At 34.0% G+C, this 22,288-nt stretch overlaps 1 protein-coding gene across 1 annotated transcript in view; it reads right to left on the minus strand.

The window, feature by feature from the left end:
• The window catches only part of LOC150086179 (DNA-directed RNA polymerase I subunit RPA49-like), a 34,689-nt gene extending 13,776 nt beyond the window's left edge, over positions 1-20,913 (minus strand). Inside the window, exons 1-7 of the mRNA XM_090374819.1 lie at positions 20,828-20,913; positions 17,689-17,804; positions 16,612-16,688; positions 16,268-16,359; positions 6,689-6,732; positions 5,194-5,344; positions 4,990-5,085 (exon numbers count right to left, since the gene is read on the minus strand). Coding sequence (XP_090230945.1) covers positions 4,990-5,085; positions 5,194-5,344; positions 6,689-6,732; positions 16,268-16,359; positions 16,612-16,688; positions 17,689-17,804; positions 20,828-20,900 — 649 coding nt within the window. The 5' untranslated portion in view covers positions 20,901-20,913. The remainder of the gene's footprint in view (positions 1-4,989; positions 5,086-5,193; positions 5,345-6,688; positions 6,733-16,267; positions 16,360-16,611; positions 16,689-17,688; positions 17,805-20,827) is intronic.
• Between the last annotated feature and the right edge of the window lie 1,375 nt (positions 20,914-22,288).

Below are 22,288 nucleotides of genomic sequence, written 5' to 3' on the forward strand. Positions count from 1 at the left end.
TCTCTATATTTCTGTGCAGACTCCTGACGGTGTTATTTTCTCTCGGAATCAGTAATTGCCAATCTAGTTTGCGGCATTGTGTTAATTACTACATTAGCAAATCAAATGTCACAGATTCAGACACCTATCAAAATGAACTGATTGATATCTAATCAGGAAATGAACTATGTAATTATTTACCTGTGCATTTGTAGTGAAGCAATTGCCACGCCCACTTGTACCACATCCTTCTCTCCCATTGGCTACCCCACCCCCGCTATGCAGCATTCTCAAGGTCAAATAAAAATCACCAGAAGGAAAACTTTTTTAACGTATAGAGAAATAAACATGGGAGATAAAAAAGAACTCAGTGTTATATATTAACACTGACCAAGTCTTTACATTTTAAATTAAATTACTATAAAAAGATGAATATGTAAAATGGAGCAATCGAGCAATAAAGCTATTTCACATGATACTTTATAATTCAAAAATGAGTGGTCCAAGTGGGGAGACTTTTGCATTGCTTGGAATTATCTCACTCTTATGGCAAAAGCTTCCTTTCTTGGGGAAGCATTTCATTTGTTTTATTTCTGGAATAAAAAACCAAAATGGCATTCATTATGGGTTGATCACTGCATTTTATTCTTATAACCGAATTATTCCATATATTCCATTAGAAAATATTGTTTCTAACGTATTAAACATTAGCCAAAATCTTTAATTTAAAATCTAAAGACTTCAGCCAATGTTTAATACATTACAATTTATCAACCAAGAAGAAATTCTCAATAATCGCCCACCCTCTCTTATTATTTAAATGTTAATAGAATGGCTGTGTCTTTTACATTGCTTTAAGTTTATTGCTTCCTAATATTATTATTAGTAATTATAGATATAAAAGTATAATAAGCGACATCAATCAACTATGTGTAAAGAATAAGCTATTTTATTAAAAATATTACATTTTTAATAAAACAAAATGGATTGATGTGGATTGAAAACTACTTGAACTATAGTTCCAGTAGTTTTCATTCCAGAAGCCATTTTAACAGGCCTGAACAATGAAAAACAGTAATTCCTTGGAACTTTGCAAAATGGTTTAAATGTTTCTTTTGAGGTGTATTCAATTAAATTTGTAACATTTTAAATAAAACATCTTACTTCTTATATGAGTAAGATGTTTCAATCTATCATAGAGGTTTATAAGGCAGAGCCTTATAAACCTCAACCAGGTCACCTCTGAGGTGCATGGTTGCCAAGCTCTGTAGTCCACATAATTGGAGTCTCCTTGTATTGTCACTCTTTTGCTGATCTCACCATTCCAGTTGTCTGTCTTTGGACCCTTTCAAGAAGCTCAATGTCTTTTTTCAAATGCATTCTCCATACTTGAACACAGTACTCCAAATGTGGTCTTAATTATTCCTTATACGGTGAGACTATGACCTCCAAATCTTTACAGGATAATGTTCGATAAATCATCGATAGGACACCATAGACTTTCCTGGATGCTGTTTGTACTACTCAGAAAACTTCATATCTGCCCTATTATAACTCCCAAATCCCTTTCTTTCTCTAATGTTTTTTATTCAATCCCACCAAATGTGCTATTTATTTTGGGGTTGCTATTCCTCAAGTATAATTGCATTTTGCTACATTAAAACATAGCTGCTACTTTTCTGACCATTCTTGCAGACTGTTCAAGCCAACCTGAAGGAACGTTGCTTCATACTGATCATTAATGACTCAACCAATCTTTGCATTGTCTGCAAATTTTGACATCACGCCTTCTAATCCATTGTCAATGTCGTTTATGAAAATCAGAAACAACAGTGGTCGAAGAACCGATCTTCGAGGGACCCCACTTTTGACTTCACATCAAACTGAAGAATATCCATTAATCACAACCCCGTGCCTTCTTGCCCTGCAGCCACCAGACAATCTATCATAGAATTTTTCTAGTACAGTCAGTCCTCGTATAACACGTGATTACACTACACAAATTCTATCATACATGATTTATAAATAGGTGAACGATATCTTATATAACACGAACTGAATTTGCTTATGCACGATTCGCCGTTGTGTTTACAAGAAATGGCAGTCGAACGCAGAATCACCCCAACTGAACGCAACACGATAGGAATGAAGAGAAGATTCTGAAAATGTATTTATGTTTTTTATATCAGTGAAGGGGAAACACATTTCACCATAATAACGTAAAAACCAACACAATTCCAGCTATCAGTATAATCAAAAATGCAATTAGATTGAGTTTACTACCAGTTTATAACAGATTCCAATAGCAGAAACGCAACTGGAAATTGTTTTATGGTAGTAACCCCTAGAAAATGTGAGGTGTTAATAGTGTATCTCTGCCTTTACGGTGTTGTTTATTCAGTTACTACACGCACACAGCTTTGTTTATGTGTATCAAGCATGCCTCCTCGTTTTGTAATTGTGCTTTATTCCCTAAAAATGAGTAAAATTCTTAATTAAAAGGTGTGAAAAGGAAGCGTCCTGGTGAAGACACTGCAGATTCAGAGAGAAAAAGAAAAGCAATATCGATAAACAGAGGCAGACTGGGTCAAAAATTCTTACCCTGGAAATTTATAGTGGCCTCATACTATGGTTTATGGCCAAAATCACACCGGCCTCTGGCCCACCGGGGTTTCCCCGGTAAGACTTATGGCCAGTCCGCCTCTGTTGATAGAGAAAAAATATGAAATTGTGAAATGCTTTGAGCGAAATGAAAGACCATGTGGTATTGCACGTGCTACAGACCTAAATGAGGCAATGCCGAGAATTACAAAGAATGCAGAGAAAATAGAAACAACTTTCACAGCAGGAACAACTCAAAGTGTAATTAAAATCCATTAGATTAAGACACAAAGAATTGGAAGAGATGGAACGGCTGTTATCTGTTTGGATAGAAAATCAAACAAAAAACAAGTTTGCTTACGACAGAAGCAAAAGAATTAGCAATATTTTATTATGTAATAGTCGTAATAAAATATGTATTTTATAACGTTTCAAATTACCCGATTATTTATTGTGTTTGGTAATGTTTTGGTTACAAATGTGTGTTCAATCTTGGGTGGTTGGCACCTAACCCTACTTTTCCCATAGGGCCTGTTGTTTATATTGCACGATTTTGCATTGCACGAGGGTTTCTAGGAACACAACTATCGTGCTATACGAGGACTGACTGTAATCCCAACATATTCAAGCTTAAACAGTAACCTCTCATGAGGGACTGAGTCAAATTTTTACTACTGTAAAAATTGTTCCCTACATCCAGCTCATGGGTAAATGTGTCAAAATAGCCTACTAAGCTAGTTAAACATGATTTTTCCTTAATAACACCACATTGTGTGTTATTCAGAATGCAATATCTATCTAAATGTCCCTGGATTGCACTCTTAATCACTGCCTCCAAGATTTTCTCTACCACTGAAGTCAGACTAATTGGTCTGTAGTTACCAACTTCACTTTTAGAACAGCCTTATGTATTGGTGATACACTGGCCTCAACTTCAATGGTTCAATACATCCCCTCATAACTACAGGGTATATGCCATCAATTCCAGGAGCCTTATTTGCCTCTATGCTCAAAAGTTTGTCTAATAGTCATCAGTAATTTTGAAATCACTGATTTCATATGAGTCAACCTCATTTGCATTTACAAGGGTAAAGACAGATGTAAAGTACTTATTCAATTCATCTGTAATATCAGTTCGGTTTTCTAAGACTTTCCCACACCCAGTACAAAAGGGTCCAACGTGATTCACTTTTTATTCCTTGTATTCACATACATGAAAAATTCCCTCGTCCCTATTCTTTGCTCTCTTAGCCAGTGCTTTCTCATATGCAGCCTTGGCTTCTCTAACTTTATCTGTGGTACTATTACAAATCAACTTGTAGCTGTTGTGGACTTCAGTACTTTTCATCACTCTGTAACCATCTCATACTATCTTTTTCTGCTCTATTTGATTAAACAGCTCTGCATTCATCCATTTTGGCATTCTTCTCCTGCAATATTTTCTTAATGGTAGAAAGGCTCTATATGGTAGATGCCATATAGAGCCTTATACTGTCAAAGTCCTCTCTTCTGAAATTAAAACCCATGACTTTACTTTTAACTATTGCAATATCTTTCTTCATCTTCCAATGACTGCATGATCACTACCTGCCAATGATTCCTATATTTTAAGCCCTGTGATGTCATCTAATTTATGAGCAATGTTAGGGTCAAGAATATTCTCACCCCCAGTATCATCTCTGACATGCCGGTACAAATAATAATCGTATAGTTTACTTAGAAAAATTTTTCCCCAAGGTGAGTTTCCCCTCCCACTTATTCCACGTCACCCATAACAAGACATTCGCGCTTGCTTTCCCATTCCATCTACATGTAAAGACTCTCGTCATACTCTTCACAATCTTCTGGTCTGTAGATTACTGCCACTCTCATTATACCTTTGCTTCACCCATTATAACATATAGAAGCTTTGGCACTGTCCTGCTAGTTCCTCTAACATCACTGGATAAATGATATCAGCTTTACATGCTGTTTTTAATATTCAAAAATTGAAAAATTTTCAGTGATCAATAAATCACCTAAGTCTCAATCCGAACAACAGTACTGTCATGCCTAAAAGAACATCTGAATGCAAATATTGATGTCCTTTGAAGTTGCAGTTAAATATTTTATGAGAAGCTTTATTTTATAACTGACAATTTCACTTATGAGTCCATCTGTAAATTAGGATCATTTCTGAATTTGTAAAACAGAGACATTTTATTGACTTAATTAATAGCACTATTTCATGGTTAGTCATTAGTAAGACAATTCAGCAAAATTAATCTGTCAACATAGATACTATTGTGGGAAAAAGTATTATTGGTATGCTGTGTCAGTAATGAAGAATAAGCAAGCATAGAATGGGGAAGGAGGAGGGGGAAGAGTTTAAATATGTTAAATTTGCTGGAATACTACAAAAAAGGATACTGTCTTCCAATTTATAGACATCCTTTGGAGAAGTTGCCTTTTTGTTCTGTGGAGGAATGGCATCTGAAGGCTCATCACCACCAGACACTGAAAGTGCTAAAAGTGGAGTACGTGAATTCCAAATTAGGCACATTAGTTGTATTAGTTTCAAAAGCAAAGAAAAGCACAATGTATACTATATAAAAAGGCAATAAATATGATTACCTGCTTTCTCAGATAATAATGAAAAATCAGTATTTTTTATTGTTTTTGTGGCTGTTGCTACCAATGTTTCATCAGCAACTGTAGAACGTATCCTGGTGTCCATAGCTCTTTTCCTCTTCTTGCTACCAAAAGCACTAGTAAGTTGGTCAACCTGAAAATAAATTAATAATTACTGTTCTTTACATATAAAACACAGCTCTTCAAATATTCAAAATTATGAAACTTTTGCGCAATATACTATTCAAAATAAGTAGGGAAAAAATATCGTACCTAAAGATTCATGTTTAGATCAATTAAAGAGATATTGCAGTAGTATATAATGACATCCATCCACTCCCCACCCCACAAAAAGCACTAGTGATAATCTTTGTGTAACATTGCAAATTCTGAATGTGTAGTCAGTGTCAAAAAAGTTGCCTACTTTTAAATTGCAGCCTGACTTATCTGAGCTTAGATACAAAATGATCTTTATTTAATGAAAAACCAGAATATAACAGGATAAAATATGAACCCCCCCCCCAAATGTGGCAATGAAAATTGTTATGCATCTTGGCACTGAGCTAAAATGATGTGTGATATTCACCTGCTATGAATGTTTCCAAAAATACATGAAAAAAAAAAAAAAAAAAAGTTTGCCTCAAAAGTTCTGAATTCAACAATTTCTTTTCAAGACAATTAATTTTAATTCAATGTTCTGGTAAGTTATAAAAGTTTAAATATTTTGTTAGTCTAAATCTAGCCATTTTATTTACACAAAATATTTATAACAATAAATAAACTTATTACTATAAGAATTTGAGCTTTCATTTAGGGACCTTATTCTATTGAAAGTACTGTTATGAAATAACATGTATTACAGAAACACACATTAATAAATGCCTATACAATATACCTGTGGTTCCCAAACTGTGTGCTCGCAGTGTATTATTTGTATTATTTTTTCGAGGGAAAAAATTAGTAAGTAATTGTGATTATTTAAGAATGAAATAAAAATATTATTTTTCCTTTCAATTTATGTGTATTATTTTTTCAAACGGTTATTAAGTTGTTAGGACATAAATAATTATTAAGTTCTTTGGACCTAACTACTTAATAAACGGAACTGTTAGGTATTTCTTTTGGCCCAGGAGTGCCTTGAAAAAATTACTGAGACACTAAGGGTGCCATGAACCAAGACAGTTTGGGAACCTCTGCAACATACTCAAATTTGTAGTATAATGGTATTAAGTTGATTTTCGAGTTTTAAATTTAAATATGTTTGTTTGTTGTTTGTTATTTGGTTTTTAGGAGCATTAGCAACTAAGGCCATATTGCTCTGCGAATATGCGGTGGTCATTCCCTGACCTTTCTGCATCCTCCATATTTGGTGGTGATGGGCTTGAACCCCGGTCTAATCAAGAAGCGTGTAAATTTAAATATAAATCCTGAAATGTTCTAAATATAGATATGACTCCTAACAAATACTGCTGATATCAAAAGAACAAAAAATAATTACCTTTTCTCTATAAGATAAATCTGGGTTTTCTGATTTATCTGGTACTAGTAGGGGAAAAAAAACAATAAATCAGTAAATCTTAACAGTAAATTGTGACTAAATTTTTTATATAAGAGCCACTCCCTGGCTTACGTAATATTCAATTTATGGAAATTCGACTTTAAGTTTTTGCCAGCTGGTGCAAACTTTTGTGGAAGCGTAATTTGCATCCCATAGGAATAAATAGAGGTATCGTGAAAATATTGTAATGTGGACCCAATAACATGTTTTTTTTGGTAATTCGTTCCAAGACCTCGGAAGTTGAAATTTTCACTATATAGCTAAGCTATTTATCTCTCTTAAAGGTTTTTTTTAATAATGGAAATTGCACTACACTTTCATCATTATCATATGTTCCATAATAAGAATCAATTTTGAATGCCTTTGTGATATTTTTCTAAAACACATTGCTGGAGATCACTACCAGAAAACAATTTGCACTTGATGGTTTATTGGGCTTTTTTGTTAGTGTAATCTATTATAAACGGGTAGTAAACTCGATCTTATTGCATTTGTGATAATACTGATAACTGGAATTCTATGGGTTTTTACATTATGGTATTATAGTGAAATGAGTTCCCCTTCACTGAAATCTTCAATCATATAAAAAACATAAATAAATTTTCAGAATCTTCTCTTCATTCCTATTTACTTATTACAATGGTGAAGGGAAAGGGACCAAAGGAAAGTGCAAGTGCTGGCAGTGCTAGGAAACAAAACAAAATTGATTTAGAAACAGAAATGAAGATGATTAATTAAGAAGTATGAAGCAGGACAAAGTTTGTCATCTATTGCACGGAATTAGGTCTTGCTTCTTCAATAGTGAATACTACTTTAAGGGACAGTGCGCGTATAAAAGAATATGTGAAAGGATCAACACATTTAAGATCAGAAAACAGCATTCAGATGCTACATTGAAGATGGAAAAGGTATTAATAATATGGATGGAAAATCAGATTTAGAAGCAAATGCTCCTCGAGTCCAATGGCCATTCAAGCAAAAGCAAGAAGTATTTATGAAGATATTAAGGATAAGTATGGCAAACCCCAAACCAAGTTTGTAGCAAGCAATGGGTGGTTTAATAGGTTCAAGCATTGCACTGGTTTCCAAAACATTAAAATATGTGGTGAAGTTGCCAGTGCCGATTCTGCAGCTGCCGAGAAATTTTGTGATGTGTTGGTAAAAACCCCTTCTAAATCTCCACAGCCCTCAACTTCTGCAGCTGTGTGCTTATCACCTTTAGAGTTAATTCTGGCAATGATGCTCAAAAGGTAAAACTTGCTGATGTTATGCCTGTCTTCTCTCTCTTTTTGTAATTTTATAATTTGAAATTTTTGTAATTTTTCCTGCACATGAGATAAAAAATTTAATAAATAATTCTATTTACATGTTTGTCGAACATTTCTTTTTTGCTTCGATGAAATTTGCGAGTGCTGTTTGTTTGTTTGTTATTTGGTTTTTAGGAGCATTAGCAACTTAAGGCCATATTGCTCTGGGGATATGCGATGGCCATTCCCTGACCTTTCCACATCCTCCATATTTGGTGGTCATGGGCTCGAACCCCGGTCTAATCAAGAAGCATGTGCTATGCACTGCTGCTCCTGCCCACCTGGCTACGGAGGTGCCTTGCGAGTGCTGCATAAACATTTAAGGAAATTCCGACTTATGTAGAGATCTGCGGAAAGCAACCCTTACATAAACCGGGGAGTGGCTGTACCAGTAAGAAAATTAAGATTTTAAAAATGTGACAAAATTTATTCCACAATATGAGTATTTACATCACTAATCAGAGAAGCAGGCTGTATATCAATATGTTAAAGATAATCACTACTAATTAGTGAGAGAGATATTTGCCACATATTTGCTATAATCATAAAACCTATTATAAGCAAAGAAATATAGAATAAATATCTCCTTAGCACATACTCCTTCAGCATTCATCTTAATATTAATAACTAATGTTAATATAAATTAATACTTTAAAATAAATGTTTTAAAATATTAATTTGCTCTTATTTTTATTTTATTGTCTAATACTACAGTAAAATTGTCAAAAATCAAATTAGAATTGAAAAAAATCATAAAACTAAACTCGGTATTACTTTTTTGATGCAATAATATCTTGTACAGCTATCATTTGATTTGATTTTTTTCATTTCTGGAGCTGAATCACAGAGAAAATCTTTCTTCAATTTCAACTTTGTAAGCTTGAATTGGAACTGAAGTCCACAGGTGTAATTTCCTCTTTTGATTTTTCAAAGCTATTTTAGCATTTCTATCTATTATAAACTGTTTCTACAATTAGTGGGAAACACATAAGAGATGGCAACATACTGCAAAAATTTACAGCCAATTTGTACACTAGTGGAAAACTTTAACAGTAAAGCAGTCCTCAAAGTGTAGATCTGCATACTTGTCCCTCAGAATCCATACATAAAAACATAAATCTAAGGACATACTCCTGAATGGTTAATATATAGAAGGAATTTATCCAGTGGTAAACAGAACATAACAATGAACAGATACAACATCTATACTGTTTCATTCTGAAAATAAAATACTCCAAGCAAAAATGTCTCATATGAGGGTATAGTGAAGTGCAAGATGATACAGTCTAAGCTAAAAAGAATGACTATAACTTATTCATATATAATGTAATAACTATTTGTAAACTGGATGTGTGCAGCGCAGTGCAGTGACTGATTTTTTACTTGAGACAAAAAATAGTCACAAAATGGCATATTTTAAAACAGGCATTAAACATTGGTAAAAAGGACCATTCTTCGTGTTAATTAAACTAGTTTATTTTGGAATTTAACTGAACAATAAAAGTGAAATCTCATGTTTCTGTATGAACCCATGTACCTACCTAGTGATTAACAATTAGAATACAATGAAAGTTTGTATTCGGTGTTCTCATAAACCTGAAACTGTCTGAAAATTTTACAAAAAATGACCAAGTGATGTTGCTTTTGCTATTATAAATTACGATTTATATTTTAAATTAATTCATTTTTATATATTCTTTATTATAATTAAGAGTGCAAGGATGTACAGGGTGGCCATAATTAAAGTATCCCTATTCAGAGCTCTCTGTAGCTCTACAGAGAGCTCTGAATAGGGATACATTCAAGGCATGGGGAGAAAGATCCTGTGGGAAAAAAAAAAAAAAAAGTCCCAAAATCTGCCGATAGGAGATAATATGGAGCTGTACAATAGAAAAGACACGACTATACCAACAAATAAATAACTAAGACAAACCTTAATGAAATTACAAATTTTTATTTGTGCTCTTTGCAAAAAAACAGATAGAAAATGAACTGAACTGCCAGAGGAAATGATTTCACAGGTCCAAACTCACTCATAGTTTACTCCCAATGGTTGATGATGTTGCTGATGGTAGAGTTGGTTTTCGATGTGATTACCATTGTTCTGGACCAGAAATTGCATTCAATGCACAGTGTGCTCGACTGCAGAAAGCAACATCTCTGGAGTAATGTTCTGCACTTGCTGTATTACATTGTCCTTTAAGACAGCCAGGTTAGGGACACTTCTTTGATAGACATGGGCCTTGAGGTGACCCCACAGCCAAAAATCACATGGTGTAAAGTCAGGTGAATGTGATGACCATGCAATGGGAAACTAATGACTCTTTCTGCAGTAAAGTGATGCTGAAGCTGCTGTACTGGTTGTGTGATATGAGGAGGAGCCCCATCTTGCATTAAAATTGTCTCATCCAGGCATCCTCTTTGCTGCAGTTGAGGAATAATGAAACTGCTCAGCATGTGATGATATCTTTGTGCCGTAATGGAACAGGTGGCTGCTCCTGCTGGGTGCAATTCCTTAAAAAAGAATGGCCGTAGGATGAAATTTGAAGTCACACCACACCAGATGGTGATTTTCGGCTGGGATTTGCTGAATAGCAATGCAGTGCTTCTAAAGCCCATATCTGGCAGTTTGAGTGTTGACAGTCCCATTGAGATAAAAATGGGCCTCATCTCCCCAAAGTTCCATGGCCAGGCATCATCCACTTCCATTCTGGCCAAAAGTGTTAGAGCAAATGCCATTCGTTTGTCGGGATCATCTCTTTACAGCTGCTGCTGACGACTGATCTTGTATGGATAATAGCGGATTAGTTTCCGAAGTATTTTCCACAGAGTGGAACATGGGACATCCAGTTGCCTCGCTACTCCCGCGCGCTGCTACTAGTTCCAGCAGCTGTATCCATGGATCAGTCAACGATAGCCACTGCAACTTCCTCCATTGCAAATTGCTGCTACCTGAGGTGAAACAGGCTTCCTTCCTCTTCAAGGCTTAAACAACAAAGGACCCAGTTTCCTCAAAAATGTTAATCATCCTTTTAACTGCCGCAGCTGATAAAGGACCTTGATGTAAGTTCTTACAGTGTCTAAATTTGCGCAGAACGCCTGCTGCATTGCATCCATTAACGTAGAAGAACTTCGCAATTAAAGCAGGATCAGGCAGAGTGAGACGCATTGTTAACAGTAAACTTACAAAATATGCTTGCAATGTTCGTGTTGTGCCTTTATATCTCTCTGCTGCTGGGAAATTAAATTAATTCAGATTTATGCAAATTTTCTGCTCTCTTAGGTGTCTTATTTTTTAGTTTGGATTTAAAACTTTAGTGCAATTCAGTTTCTTGCTGTTTTTTTGCAAAGAGCACAAATAAAAATTTCTAGTTTCATTAAAGTTTGTCTTAGTTATTTGTTGGTACTTTGTCATGTCTTTCCTCTTATACAGCACCATATTGTCCCCTATCGGCAGATTTCGGAACTATTTTTTTTTTCACGGGATCCTTCTCCTCATGCTTTGAATAGTTTACTTACTAATTTTGGTGGCATTCCATTAATTACTTAGAGCTAGAGAGAGAGAGCTCTGAATAGAGATACTTGAAATTATGGCCACCATGTATATAATTGTAATATACATGGCCACACACAAAACTGCTCTAACTTCAAGGAGTAGTGTGTTTCTTGAGGTGAAACTCTGTGATGTATGTTGCTCATCAGTTGCTCCTAATTCAACACTACTGTTACTCAACGGGTACATTATATAAACTTGGAAAATGTTTATTATTATTATTATTAATATATATTTTTTTAGAATTTAAATGTCAGAAATGTCTTTGTGAGCTACATACATGCCCTTTTTATTGTTAGCTTAGCAATTTAATGTATTACCCACCTCGGGAAATGCTCTTGCCTAGCTGCTGAAGCAGCAACCATGGAAAAGTTTTCATGGCATAACTGCTCTGAAAAAACTACTCACTTTAAAAAAAAAACTATCACTTTAAAAGTTTATATTACAGACAGCTGAATAACAACAGTTGTCACTTGTGAGTATTATAAAGCAATGAAAGATAACTTTTGTATTGTAATCAAGGTAATCAATGTAAAACTTAATCAAGGAGGTATAACACAAATTTGACTGGCATTTGGAAACTTGCTACTTTGGGAAGTTATGGCAGAGTTTTCCACGTTGTTATTTGGTTTTTAGGAGCATTAGCAACTACGGCCATATTACTCCGGAATATACGGTGGTCATTCCCTGATCTTTCCACATCCTCCGTATTTGGTGGTGACAGGCTCAAACCCCAGTCTAATCAAGAAGCGTGTGCTACGCACTGCTGCTCCTTCCCACCTGGCTACGGAGGCACCAGAGAGTTTTCCATGGTTATATTTATACACTCATATTATTATTATTATTATTAATATGATTAATTGTATCAATAAACCTACTATGATGACAATATTTGTTAAACTTGGGCTTAAGGAGTAATGCTCAGTTTCTGAAAGTGAGGGAGACAAGTTATAACCATTGTACTAAAGTGGCAATATTACATTGCTGTTCCATCAGAACATAACATAATCTTTATGCAGTAGCTAGTGATCTATGCACTTTATTGCCAGTAAACATACATCATGAGATTTCAAAAATCTAGCAAGAGTTAAGTCCAATGTTGTCAGATTAAAGTTTTGCTGTATTTAAATTCTTTAACAGAAATGTGAACAGTTTCACCCATACTGGAATCAAAAATATAAACAATTTACTAGGAATATCCCACATGCATCTGTTCAAAAGACTAAAAACAAAAAAAAATTTGTTTATATTCCTTGATTCCAGCATGGGTAAGACTGTTGCTACAATGTAGACATATACATTCATTATAAATATTCAAACTGTTAGTCAATGAAGAAGGTACAGAGAATTATACTGAAATGTATGATTTCATCATCAATGTTCAGTTAAATTCCAAAATAAACAAGTGTAATGCAAAGAAGTGTCCTTTTTTACCAATTAAAATATTTTCCTCTCTACCAAGGTGAGAAATGTTACCAATTTGCAGCCCAGGCCTCACAAATTTGTTGAGAATCTAGGTGCCACCTGAGACAACCCAGTTACCAAGTACAGAAAGTATCAATGGTCTTCTGGAACAGTCATTAGGCAAAAAAACTCCTCCATGTGTCACATGACAGGGTGAAGATACTAGTGTTTACTTTACTTATTAGTGTTAATTTCATAAGATAATCAATGCGTTTTCATGAATGAACAACCTTTGAATATTTATTTATTTTTACCTTGATGAAATGCAAATGTATGAATGCTATCAACAGTTTAGTGTTCTTATGAGTCCATCTTACTGTACCTTTGTCGAAAGTTGTCCCAACCCACAAAAAATACAAAGCACAGAAATCATAAAATGAAGAACCCACATAGGGAAGGACTATGTGGGGAGTTAGCTTGATTTAACAGTTAGAATATTTTTTCTTTGTAATTACTGACTAGTACAGGATTGCAAATTCTAACACACTTGTTGCTTTGATAAAATTTTTTTTTGGTTCTGATTTAATTGAACTCAGGCTAGAGCAGGGCTTGACAAATCCAATTGCCTAGTTGCCACCGATGACTAAGATGTGTGGCCTAAGTTTAAATTTAACCCAGAAGGAACCACAGTTCAATTTAGCAGCTGCAAGACTGACCTATAAAATACTAGTTGCCAGGCCACACATCTTAGTCACCAATGGCAACTAGATTTGTCAAGCCCTGCTCTAGCCTGAGTTTAATTATCTCGGAGACAAACAAAAAAAAATTATCAAAGCAGCAAGTGTTAAAATTTTCAATCTGTACTAGTCAGTAATAAAAAAAAAAAAAGTTCTAACTGTTAAATGCAACATTTAAAAATTTCTAAATCATTCCTGCCACCTTTTAGAAATCAAAAAACAGAAGACTTTTAATATAGAGCTATATCTTTAGCCAGAATGCTTCAGATTGCACGTGACAACTTATACAAATAAATTGACTACCGTAGTGTGGTCACACTGCTCAATAAATTGTAAGTAATTTAACCTTCTTTCACAAACAAATTTTTTTAAAAATTAAGCACTTGCATATTTAAACTAACAACCTTCTTTTAACAATAAACACAATTACAATACACAATCACAGAACAGAATACTTGATAACTAGCTATGATGGTGCACTAAACTCTACTTGAGATGTTAATGCTACACACAGAAAAAAAAAAAAGTATTTATATTAGAAATTAAATTTATTACAAAAAAAAATACAAGAAGTGGACAAAATAATGGAAATACCATTAATATGCTGTTGGGCCACCCTTTGCTTCTAAAACAGCATGTATTACATGGAATAGAGTCAAATAAATCTTAAACTGCCAAGAAGAACGCTGAACTATTTTTTAAGAAAAAACATTTCAAGCTTCTTGGTGATGGAGGAAATCTGCTTCTAACTCTCCTCTTCAAATATGCTCACAGTGGTCCAATAACATTTAAGTCTGGTGATTGTGCAGGCCATGGGAACCTCAGTTTCATGTTGTTAAACCAAGGCTGAACACATTTAGCTGTGTTATCACCTTGAAACATGGCATCGTTTGTGGGAAACAATGTCTGTACCATGGAATGAACATGGTCACTCAGACTGTCAAGGTAATCAATGCCAGTAATTTGCCCATTCAGGGTGATGACAGGACCTAAAGAATATTAAGATATTGAGGCCCAAATGAGTGTCAATCCTCCTCCATGTTTGGCGGTTGACACAAGACAATCAGGATGATTTGCTTCCTTTGGCATTTGGCAAACGTAAACTCTCCCTAATAGTTGGAAAAGGTGTGAATGATGATTTGTCTGAAAATATGACATATTTCCAATCATCACATGTCCAGTGTTTGTGCTCCTTACACCACTACATCCTCTTTCTAGCATTACCATCAAGTAATGAGTGGCTTGGCAACAGAGGCTTTGCCATAAATTTCAGCTTAATAAAGTTTTTGCTGAACTGTTTTGCTAGAAACTGGATTGTTGAGACACATTAGTTCTGCAGTTATTTTTGAGACAGTAGTTTTATGTTCTTGGGTGATTATCCTTTTCAGTGTCTGGCAGTCTCTTTCAGTCAGTTTTGATTTTCTGCCAAAATTTGTCCTATAACATTTTGATCTTCCATATTTGGTGAATGCAGATACCAATTTCAATACAGTTGCTCTGGATACATTAAACAAATCAGCAATTTTAATCATCAATGCCTTGCTAAACATGCACCAATAATTTGACCTCTTTAGAATTCAAACGGGTCTGTCATTTTCTTCATGTACTTTTTTTATATCACCTTTAAATAAACATGCTTTTATTATGTTTCCTTCACAGTACTAGAAACAAAAGAAACAAAAAAAAAAAAAAAAAAATCACTGCACATTCAGTGAACAACAGGTGATATTCAATGTTATACAGGTAGTAAAAAATCCCTTTACTACTTGTATAACATCTACAAGTAGTAGATGTTATACAGGTATGTAATTATACCTGTCAAAAATACATGACATATGATATCCATATATATTTTTTCATGTAATGTAAATACATATGAGACAGATGTTGACGGCCATGTTCATCCACCACCTTTCTCTGCCCACAACGCTGTCCGTGATGATATGTTATTCCAGAAATGGCGTATTCCCAATACACTCTTGATACTGTTGAACAAGGATAGCGCAATTTCTGTACCACCTCTGCAATACAGTGACCCATAATTCAGGCACCCAACATCATTCCTCTTTCAAAGTCAGTTAACTCACAATTTTTATCCATACTGACAACGAATTACAGTCTCCGTGAATGCAGTGTACTTATATACCTGCCAAACAGCGAGTTCGTCCACTAGCAAGAGGGGTGACAGCGTCGCATTCCCAGGAACCAGGTATCCCATGAATTCTGTCCTTTCGGTTTACTTATACTGTTATACGATCATTATACTTGGGTTAACCAGATATATCTAATGTTAGCTTTATTGTGCACATTGTTAAATGTGGCAGGTCTTTAATTTACAAAAACAGAGTACTTGTGTATTTTAAAAATAATGCAAATGACTGAAAATCAGAAGAAAACTGAACACATCAAAACACTGGAAGATATGGCAGATTATTGAAAAACTTCCTACTAAATTGAAGGAGTTGGCAGGTAAGTTAAATGTTCAACATTCAAATGAATAATAATAGAAAGTTCTTACGTATAGTTTGTATAAGAGGTCGACACTGAAATAAATTAGTATCACAAAGCTTCATTTTTCCTGTCCTTTTGTTGAAAATTCCAACTTGATATCTAGAGGGGAGGAAAAAAATATATTATGTTATAAAAAATATTAAATTATATTAAATATTATTAAATAAACATAACTGGATATTTAACATAGTTTCTATTAAATATCACTGCTATAAAGAAAAAAACAACTCAAAATACTATGTTAACCATGTTATGGTATCCCAATAACATTTTCACAACACATTTCAGATATTTAACTATATTAATAGTAAAGTAAATTGTGCAAACAATGAAAAATACAGGTCAACTTACCTTTTTAAATTTGTCAAATGAGGAGCAAGTAGTCCATAGTTATAACCAACATACTGCATTTGATCTGATTTGGCAACCTATTAAAAAGAAATGAGCACCTTAACTAATTATTAACTATTAGATTACAACTTCAGTGATTCAAAGTATTTTATTATTTTTTTTGGCGGGCTCCAGGGTTTCCCCTATTCGCCACAACTTCAGTGATGTTAAATACAACTGCTTATAAATTTTGTTTGTAGGAGAACAACTTTTTTGTCATTTTATATCACATGCAAAACAGATTACTGATAGCCAATCTCCATCAAAACTAATTTATGCTGATGATCAAAAAAAGTAATTACAATAAAATTGAGTTTAAAGCACTATTTTAATGAAAATTCCACTATAACAAAAACACTTCCAGGTCCTGGACAACTCCCTCATTATTAGTACAGTACTTTAAGTCTTATTTGAATGAAATTAATTCTAATGAAAAAGTCAGTACAACAAATTATTTTCTAAAGCTACCTATAAATAAAACATATTTACAACAGGAAAAAAATAACAATAACTATGAATTAAAACCAAGAATGAGTTAATACTAGTTTGATTTCCTCAGTCTCATGGAGAAGGTCTCGTTTTAAAGATTATTACACCCTATTATGTGGTATTTTCTCTCTCTTTATATAGAAAATAAAATACTGGTAAAATGGAAGAAAACAATGCAGATGTGGAACCACAGTGAAAGAGGCCAATTATAACTTGGTTATGGCCAGTAGAGTAGAGTAGAGAAACTATTATACTGCCAGGTCTGTCATAGCAGGAGGGGGTTCAAAAAGTCAGGAGGCCTGATAAGATATGGTTATTTTAGATCAGCAGGATCAAAATTTGGAGATCATGATTTGTAGTTTTGCCACTGATTATATTCTGTTTTGATGCCTCTGAAGGATAGCAGATAAATTAATCAATAATCCTACCATTAAACATTTATTTCAAAACAGATTTTTTAAATTTAAAACTCAAGAGGTTTCCTACATTTTATATCATTAGTTTGAAGTAATTTTTTTATTACCATCTACTAATTTTTTTTATACTTACCACAATTCTTCGAGTCTGCCTTCTCTGTAAGCCATCTTGCGTACTGGAACTTTCATATAAGTCAAAACTGATGTTATTGGCTTTAGAAGGTACAGAAGCACTATTGCTAAAGGACACTACAAAATAAATACAAATAAAATACATCAGATGTAACTAATAGCCCACCACACAACATTATTTGGTGCAATTATACCCAACGTAATCCAAGATAGCTGGTTATAAATGTCAATTTTTTAATTACTTTCCTCTTTGTTAAGATGTGTTTTTTTTTTTTTTTTTTTTTTGCTGCAGATATGGAATTGAAATGACTTAATGAAAAGCTTAATGACTTAACTATATGGTACCTTATTTTAGTAGATCAGCAAATATAAACTACTTATGATTTAGAATGGAATGGGGGGGGGACTCTGTGGGCTGCACATAATCTTTTAATAGGACAATCTTCTCAAAAACTAGGCTACTGCATGATTAGGTACTTCCAGCAGCTATGACATTTTTGTTCTAATTTTTATAAGGGGAATTGTTAGCTGTAGACTGCAGAGAGATTAACCTATAACATTTCATTTTGCATTATAGTCTAATTATAAACTACTTCAAATACTTATATTAGTTTTATTTAAATAATTTACATTTATTTGAAATCATGCATTTCAGACTACTTCAAGCCCTTCTGTGTTACAGCGTCAAGGAGACTTGAAGTATTCTCAATTTCCTCACTTGTTAAAAATATGAATTTTCAAGGGGGATAAAGCTTGGGGGGGGGGATCACAGGAGGCTAAATCTGGTGAGCCACAGTGATCATGTGCCTCATGCATCCACTCATATACTCTCTTCTTCTGCAGAAAGTACTGATCCAGGGGCTCCTTAAATTGTAACCAGGGGAAATCCAAAATAGGGCTAAAGGGGGTATATCCCCCCCAAATCTCAAAATCGTGGATTTTTTTAAACTGCTGCATAATAATTGACGTTTACTGATTCTCATGAACACTGCTCTAGCTCCCCCAATTCCTTTAGAGAAAATCCTAGGACTGCCTCTGATTGTAACAGACTGTCAACCTCAACCATCCTCTGGGGTAGAATTGCTGCAACTTTACAAAATCTTTGATCTGGAAATGATGAAAGGGAAGTGGGGGGGGGGTCATGAAAGCAATCCTGACAGTTTTTCATGGGAATATACACACTTTTTTGAATACTCTCTATCTACAAAACTAAACTGTTAAATGTTAGAAAAAGCTACTTAAACACACGTTTACTTGTATAGATGTCTAATTTTCAGTTTAGAACCATAGTTGAAAACAGAAGCCAACAATGGTAAATTTTGGTGCATAGAAATAAATGTATAATATAATTTTTTGGAGAACACCAATGCTATAAGTATCATTAATTACTTGCCTGATTTACTTTTTTAAGTTTGCCTCAACTTTTTTATGTATCCACTTACCTAATGTGTTTTTTTATAATAAAAAAATAATTCTACAACTTTCGTGTTTTACTTAAAATAGAGATACACTTGTAAAATATCGTGACAGGTGGATCTAGTGACCATATTTATTTTTAAAATACAGTATATCATAAAAGTATTAAACTATTTAATACATTAAAACATTTAAACATTTGAAATATTAAATATTATATTTTTTGAAATACTATTTAATGTTTCAAATGTAATTTAAATATACTATATATAAATAAATACTTAAATGTAATTAAAATATACTATACATATTTTAAAAAAGCAAATAACATATTCCCCTCAAAACAGAATGGAAATTTTATTTTTTTCTAACACTCTATGAGCCAGAGAAATTTTAAAAATCTGGAGTCTGAACATGACATTTTTAAATCAAAAAACTCTGGGCCAAACCTGGAGGTAGTAACTCAAGGATTACAGAATGAAAAATATCTTAGGATTATCCCAACATTAAGTTCTCTGAGCAGTGCAGCAGGTTGCTAGGAAAGCTTATGGGGTTCTGTCAGTGATATACAAGAATTTTTCTGGTAGTGACAAATAAGTAATTATCCCATTGCATAAGGCAATGGTTAGCCTATGTCTCGATGATTGAAGTGCCTAGAGCTTCAAATGGGTGGAGTAAACTAAGTGCTGAGGACATCTTTACTCTTCCTCAAACAACACAGCAATGGGATATAAATTTCAATTGAAAGAAGATGCAGGATAGATGGGCAAAAGTCTTCTATTGCCAGAGAGTAATTGATTGTCAGAATAAACCTGGTGTTGTGGAAGTGGTAACTTAAATAAATTTAAAGGAAGATTGTAGGAATTATTACCCACATCTTCATAGTCTCTCTCTCTCTCCTACATGGATGTCCCTTTGATATTCTCGTGAGACAAGTCATTAGTCTTTGAACTCTTTCAAGAAGTTCAGTGTAGATATTTTGATGTGGTCTCCAGACATAAACAATTCCAGTCTCCACTGACTTGTAAGGCAAAATGCAAAATTGTCTGCAATCTTGCCCAGGCATGATTTTATGATGTGAGCTTTATAAATTAATTTGTGGCTCCATATATATTTATTATTATTATTTTGGGGGGGGGGAAGGTATGTTTTTATCAAAACAGTCCACCTAGTTTTGATGTGTTTTGCACAAATCGAATCAAAAAGCTTTTCCAAATTGATGGACAATACGTTTAATACATGTACTATTTTTCCTGGTAGTAATTAGTACGGGAGAAACAATTATAAGAGGGGTCATGCTTTTATTAATCGACTTTCATTTTTGTTTATTGGGAAAAGGTTAGGCTTTTACGCGACTTCGGGAGGGATTCAAGCAAAAAACCGGTAGACCGTAAGCTAAAGTTTACCAACTATGTTAATGCTTGTAGGTGCACCTAGTTGTTTTTAAACCATTCAACTGCGTATTCTTGAATAAAGATTAGTTGGAGAGCAGAAGAGAATGAAGAGTGAATTTATTATTATTATTTATTTATTTTCGCCCCAAGTATTCGCTGCATTGTAATGAATGACATATTATTGTAATGAATGACACATTAACTCGTGTAGGTTGTATCGGGAAATTTCAGGAATTAATTTTTCATATTTTTGAAATAAAAGTCTGATGTTAAAGTAAACTATGCTTAGTTTAATATTACGATAACAACAAATAATAAAAATAGATCTACCTAACAAAAGAGGAGTGGCTCCTTCATTCTTTTCATATTCAATAATGCATTCACGTAGCTCTACCCCAGCCATGTTTGTTTGGATTTTAAAATATTCTCCCAGGATACATTTCGGCATGCTTACCTCAGGCGCCCTACAAAGTTATTAGGACCTGGTACAAATACAGTACAGTACTGTATAATATAAATATTTTGATTGGATAATCAAATAGCGTGGGTAATCTTCCAGGCTCTCCCTTCCTCGTTTAAGTTTTGCTGTCCACTTCTTAACCATGAAATAAGAAGGAGCACCCTTCCCAAATGCTGTGACCATATCTTCATGCCTTAGGTGTTAGTCCATTTTTTTGGTTAGCACAGTTGGTATAATCACCATCCTTCCCACACCGGTTGAAAAAAACTTGGTCTAGACTTGAAAAAGAGTTCGGTCCCATCAATGACGTCAGGAACTTTTTATGCGCCTTTTCACAATGTGGCTGAATTAGTCAGTCTCTTACGAGTGTAGCATGGTTTTCTCCCGGAAACTAGTTTCTACTCCAGCAAAAGCAACAACAACAAATATTGGATGACTGCACGGTGACTGATTTTATCACACAACTTTGTTGACTCCAGTACCTGTAATTTAAAAAACAGGGACACTATTGAAACCGCATGAAACTTGGTGGGTTTCTATTTGAAGTGTTGTACATTAAGTACAGAAATGCCCCTCGTAAATAGTTAAAATGCTGATGGCTGTGAAAAAATAAGGGAACAGTCCTCCTGACTTCATAAATTTAGTAATTATTTTATTTTTATGATCATTTTATTTTATTTTTATGATCATTTTATTTTATTTTTATGATCTAACAATTATTAAAATTAATTAATGAAATGTATTAATTAATGTTTTAATATAACTGTAACTTGATTTACTTAATTAGGGCGCATTTAGGGCTAGAGCCTCAAGCTGCGAACAAATTTGGACTATGTATGTATAAAGTGCTTAAGCATCATAATACACAGCCTTCTTAGTCTTCTCCTTAGGTGAAGCGTTACTTATTCAAAGTAGTGCAATATCATGGCAACTCGTTGTGAAGGTATTCACAATATGAGATATAACCTAAAACGATGCCGCCTTAAAAATTTTCTATTTACTTAATTATTAATTAAATGAATTCACCCTTTCAATTATTTAATAACAATTATAATTCCTTCTCCATAAATACAGAATAGCTATGTTTATTTTCCATTTTCTTTATCGCGGTAGCACAGTTGGCATAATCATCCTACTCCAACACAGGGGGGAAAAGACCTGAGTTCGAATCCCGCCAATGATGCGAGGAACGTTCATGGGCCTTTTTCGCAAAATAGATGAGTTAGTCATCTCAGGCGTGGACATCATGGTTTTCCTCTGGAAACTGGGGTTTTTTCTTCCAGAAAACAGTAAATCGACCACAGAACACACACAGTTTTCAGACATTATAT

The sequence above is a fragment of the Mastigoproctus giganteus genome, chromosome 5, assembly GCF_048544385.1.
Source record: "Mastigoproctus giganteus isolate SK-2022 chromosome 5, ASM4854438v1, whole genome shotgun sequence".
Taxonomy (NCBI): Eukaryota; Metazoa; Arthropoda; class Arachnida; order Uropygi; family Thelyphonidae; genus Mastigoproctus; species Mastigoproctus giganteus.